This window comes from Guillardia theta (assembly GCF_000315625.1).
Source record: "Guillardia theta CCMP2712 unplaced genomic scaffold GUITHscaffold_110, whole genome shotgun sequence".
Taxonomy (NCBI): Eukaryota; class Cryptophyceae; order Pyrenomonadales; family Geminigeraceae; genus Guillardia; species Guillardia theta.
This window is the reverse complement of record NW_005434564.1, coordinates 100,352-105,461: the sequence shown is the minus strand read 5'-3', so window position 1 is coordinate 105,461 and position 5,110 is coordinate 100,352. Positions and strand designations below refer to the sequence as shown.

Sequence of the window (5,110 nt, the reverse complement as noted above, 5' to 3'; positions counted from 1 at the left end):
TAAGCAGCGTGTACAAACAGCAATGAAGTTGTTGAAAACATGGTGTTGTGCTGAAGACAATGTTCCCTTTTGAGTCTCGGCGTGTTCAACTCAGTGTGATATGCGCAACTCTTCAAGTCTCCTCTCGATCGGCAGAATCAACAACCACCGCCCTCCTGCAGAGGAGCTTGCAAAACGAACCGACGGCGCATGTGGGACTGAGTGAAGTCACGGGCTCTGGATCAGCTCAAACAGGGTTTATCGGGAGATAAGGCACAGCTTTAGACCTCTGAGACATCACTTTGTATGCTCGGAGGATTCAGAATGTACACCATCACACTGATCATATCGTTGCCGCGGATCAGAATCACACACACTGCCTTGTCGGCAGCGCGTTCAGCGTCCAGCGTCCAGCGTCCAGCGTCCAGAGTCCAGAGTCCAGCGTCCAGCGTTCAGCGTCCAGCGTTCAGCGTCCAGCGTTCAGCGTTCAGCGTTCAGCGCCGCGATTCGAAGTGCGCAAAACCAGATTGAGACCTGAGGACGCCTTTGGGGCTGAAGGTCAGGCTGCCGCTCTCTGGGGTGTATCGCTCCTCGGCCCTGATCTCGCTGACCGGGCGCATGGAATTGAAGCTGCTCGACTTGGAGTTGGAGGAGAGGCTCAGCCGGTTGCCCGCCTGCTGCTCGTCCCTATCTACTTTGTGAGCCATGGCGAGGATCCCGCTCCATTCGTAGCTGCCTCTGCTTGACTCGTTGCTGTGCGGCGATGAGGAAGGTGGCGCTGCTGACCTCCGGCAACAACCCAGCAAGAGATTGTCGTCGGCAGCACCCTCCTCTACGTCCCGATGACTATCTGGCACTTGCAACGTCCCTGTGTGCAAGTCTCCTGCAAACAGCAACTCTCATGAGCACAGCATCGACCGTGGTCATCGTGAGTTGCAAGGGACAAGAACAAGCTCTCCCCACCTGCATCGTTGCGACCGATCCCGGCCATCTTCGATTCTTGCCCTCCCATGCCGTCTGCCGGAACTGACGGCCGCAACTTCACCGTCGTTGACTTCTGAAACAATCACCACTAGTACCCACCCTACCCCTTTAGCGTTACTTCGAGTCAAAAAGGAGGGTGTTTCATCATAACCGTCGGTGACCGTCGGCTCTCGGAGGCTCCCGGCCGGGCGGCTCCCGGAACTTCGCCCCGAAGTCATGGCCCGTGCAGTCACTGGAGTCACGCTTTAAGGGCGGCCGGGCCGCGGCCGATCCGACTCGCCGTTCGGCGTGCCCCGCCCCGGTCACCGGGGGGTCGGATCGGATCGGACCCGGCGGAGTCCGATCCGGGCCACTGGCTTCCCCGGGGGTTGCGGCGGCGGCGGGGCCTTCAAGGCTTCGCTCAGCGGTGGGGCGGCACGCGGCCGATCGGCGGGTGCCCGGAAGTCCCGGTACAGCAGTAAAGAAGTGGGCCCGGTACAGTGCGTACCGTTCCTTTTGGGGGGGGCACTGATACTGGTTTAGGCCTCAGTCACACGCACGGCCGCCCGCCGGTCGCCCGGCAGACCCGGCCCCGGCCGGGGCCCCGCTGCGACTCCGCGAGTCACCTGGTCACGTTCAACCGCCCCGGGGGCGGCGGGCCGGCCCGGGCCGCGGGCCGGCGTCCGAGTCACCGGGTGCCACCGACTCGCACTGGCGGGCCACTGCGGCTCCGACTCCGAGGCTCAGTGGCCGCGCAAGTCACCTTCACTGAGTTATCGAGCTGAATCCGGTTCCCGCGAAGAGTCACAGACGAATAGCCTGCCGTCACCCGTTTGGCGATCGACGGGGTCCTTGGGACCACCCGGTGGTGTAACTTCACCTTGTGTGCTGGTCGGGACCAGGGGTACACGAGCCAATCCGCCCTGATTGAGGCCTGTGACGGTGGTGATGGTGGGTTCTCAATGTTCAAGTTGGCCCGGGATTCCAATCAGTCTAGGGGTGGGGTACTAGCAGGACTGAAAAAGCTGATGACACTCGATTAGCAGGGGTCCCCTCACTGACCGTCTAGTATCAGAAGTTCTGAAGGAAACCAGAACCCGTCAAAATTGTGGTAAAACAAGGGGTAGATGAGGGGTCCAATGGTTGATACAGGCACGACTCGGGGGGTGGACTCGGGAAGGACGGCGGTTATCTAGGGTGGGGTCAGAGCATATCGACAACAAGGGGGTGGGGTGCCCTCTCAGGTTATGGAGGATAGGGGTGTTAGTGCAGACTGATTAAGCCCCGGGGGTGGGGTGGGGGGTAGGGCCAGAGGGTATTTGTTGAAGTGGCTGTTGGGAAGAGGCACACAGCCATTGCAATGCGTTTGCTTCGTCTGGTTCCAGGAGCGTCTCTCTTCGACTCGGCCGGGTATGGAGAGGAGAGAAGATGAGAGGAAGGAGTGAGGAGAGGAGAGAAGATGAGAGGAAGGAGTGAGGAGAAGGAGAAGTCTGTTCAAACATCACGTTGTGGTCTTGTTGTGAGAGGGGAGGAAGGAACGATGCGACACTTCCACTCACCATGGTTGATCTGAGCGGCCATGTAGCACAAAGTGCAGAACTGGCATCAGCACAAAGATTGCGTCATCAGTGCAATCAATTTTTGTTATGTCTCCTCGCCCTTCTCCAATCATCATGTCACATTGTGAAACATGCTCGTCACAATTTCCACCAGGTACAACGACGATGGTATCCACACCTGGAACGTCCACAGCCCCAACTGGATCTACCAGGGTGGTCCCAACCAGTCCTGGCAGGACATCCACGATACTACCTACAACCAGTGGGATGGCCTCGATGACTCGACTGCGAGCTGGCACGTAACTCAGGTGATCAGTGATCCTGTGAACTGCCAGGAAGTGACATGTTGAGCAGCCCGTCGACAACCTCAAGGTTGAACAATGGCTCGGCAATGTTATCGGCATGTACTAGATTGAAGATTGAATATTTGTACCGAGTGTTAGTACAACGCAACCAACATTTGAGATGTTCTTCACGCACTCCTGCCTTGGCTCCTTGTGATGTTAGTCTATAGTGCGGGAGCTTGATTCATTCCTGTACCTCGCACGATCCGACGACCGAATGCAGGAATTGCACTTGAAGCTAGGTAGAGTTGTGTTCTATGATGTTGGATTGGATCTGCGGACTGGAGCTCGGGGAAGGGCAAATGCTTTGAGGAAGAGAACTGTCAGAATGGTGCTGAACCGTATGCATCGACTGCTTCTTATGTCTTGTAGGAGGTGGGCGGCGAAGAGCTTCATGCACTACAGCGAGCAACAAGAAAGTATATATAAAATACTTTGAGTTCGTATACAACCTATGCTCTGCTATTCATTCGAAACTTTCAGCATCGCTTGCAGCTCTCACATGAATGGCTCAAAAGGTTCAGTAATGGCAACTGGAATTGAAACGCATCGAGGAGGTTTCTGTCGAAGAGCGCCTCGGCCAAGATTTCTTCAAGGGAGATGTCTGGGACCTTGAGTTGCAAGTTGATTCATGCATGAATAGTTCATGATGAAAACTCAGCCTCAAAGGTCAGAAAACAACTGAGGCTGAAGCTTGTGATAGCCTTCAATGCTCTCCTTTACCTTCCCTGCTGTCTTGACCTTCCCTGCTGCTCTTACCTGGCACTGCCGCCCTTGCTCGTCACAGCTGCCTCCGCCTTCTCTGCCGCTAACACCTTGATGCAGACCTTGTACATGGGTGGTGCCTCATATAGAGAGCAGCAGTGAAGGATACGAACTAGTGGTAACGATCTGCCTGATCTCGTTGCGTGCATGGAGATGTCGGCGGGGCTGCGGGAGGGCCGCGCACGTTGCTAGAGCCGCTCTTGGCATGTTTTCGCACCCAACCTCTCCCCGTTTCGATTTCCGTTAATGGTGAAACGGTCATGCCTAATGGCGTCAGCATGGCCGGAGGGTGTTTGGCAGGGAGGAGGGAAGAGGGACAGGAGAAGTTGTGGAGGAGGGAGGGACTGGCAATGATGAGATGCTAAGGGTAAGGAGAGCGAGGAAGAGAGACAGAGACGAAGATGGAGATGATGAAGGGGTACCGTAATTGAGCAGGAAGAATTTTGGATTGGGAGTGGAGGGCAACAGTTCGTACAACGCACCCGGTTGAGAACATGATGCCGAAGATACAGAGCGAAGGAGGGCAATATGTCCTAGTTGCTTCTTTTATGCTCCGCCTTAGATCAAGTCAAGCATGCAGTGAGCGAGGGCTCCTCCGCGGCTAGAACGCATCGAGCGTAGCAAGGCTCTGTGCCCTCAAGAGACTTTTCATCTGTGAGGAGATAATTGCATCATCAACAGCACAGCTATCGCTGTACACGCACTGCAACCGTGTCTGGATAGCTAGATATTGAAGATGCTGGACTCTATCACATAGTTAGCCAGCGGCTAAGGTGTTTTGTGTACTGCCTGTGGGTACTGCCTGAGTTCCGAGTCTCAAGCTCCCATCCCCCGTTCCCCAGTCCTGACGAAGATGCGCTGTCAGGTTACAAGGTCAGTCAGCCATGGATCTAGGCAACACTCTCGCTTGGATGATTTTCTTGACCTGCTGGTGACCCTGCTCATGACGGTTTGATCTCCGTGCTCACTCAGTCGCAGTACTCTCGGTGTTTGCGCGTTGCTGGGTTGGTACTCTCGACGCATCGGTGCACAGTAATCCTGCCGCCTTTGGTCTAGAGCAAGTGGCTGTTGCCGCATTTTCTTGTATTCTTTCCGTGAACGTTATTTCAATGATCTCCTTCACCACAGCCGCGGTGACTCCGACAGTCTGTGTGCCGCACTGTGTGGCATCGACATCAGAAGCCGTGTGGTCGCCACCCGATGCCGATGCTTCCGCTCTACAAGCCTGTTCACCTTTGCGGCAGCTGTCATGTAACTCCGAACACTGTAATCATCTGAGCCAAGTTGAGCGAGCCGTGCCGCCGGTCCCGTCCGCCGGCACCGCGATCGGACCGCCGTGACTCGGAAGTCCGGCGGCGGCGCCGCCGGCCGCCCGGCGGGACCCGGCCCGCACTAGCTGTCCGGCGGCCGACCGGTGCCCCTCCTGCGGGCTTCTCGGGGCGGCTGCAGCGACTCTTAAACGCTCCAGCTGGCGGAACTGGCGGCCGCCCGGCGGGCGGA

The 5,110-nt window shown here is 56.7% G+C and overlaps 1 protein-coding gene across 1 annotated transcript; it reads left to right on the top strand.

Annotated features, from left to right (window-relative positions):
* Nucleotides 1-2,288: 2,288 nt before the first annotated feature.
* On the top strand, nt 2,289-2,960 carry GUITHDRAFT_155244 (hypothetical protein). Its single transcript, XM_005823340.1, has 2 exons — nt 2,289-2,809; nt 2,856-2,960. Exons 1-2 carry the CDS (start codon nt 2,633-2,635, stop codon nt 2,910-2,912), a joined length of 234 nt encoding a protein of 77 aa, XP_005823397.1. The 5' UTR covers nt 2,289-2,632; the 3' UTR covers nt 2,913-2,960.
* Nucleotides 2,961-5,110: the final 2,150 nt, after the last annotated feature.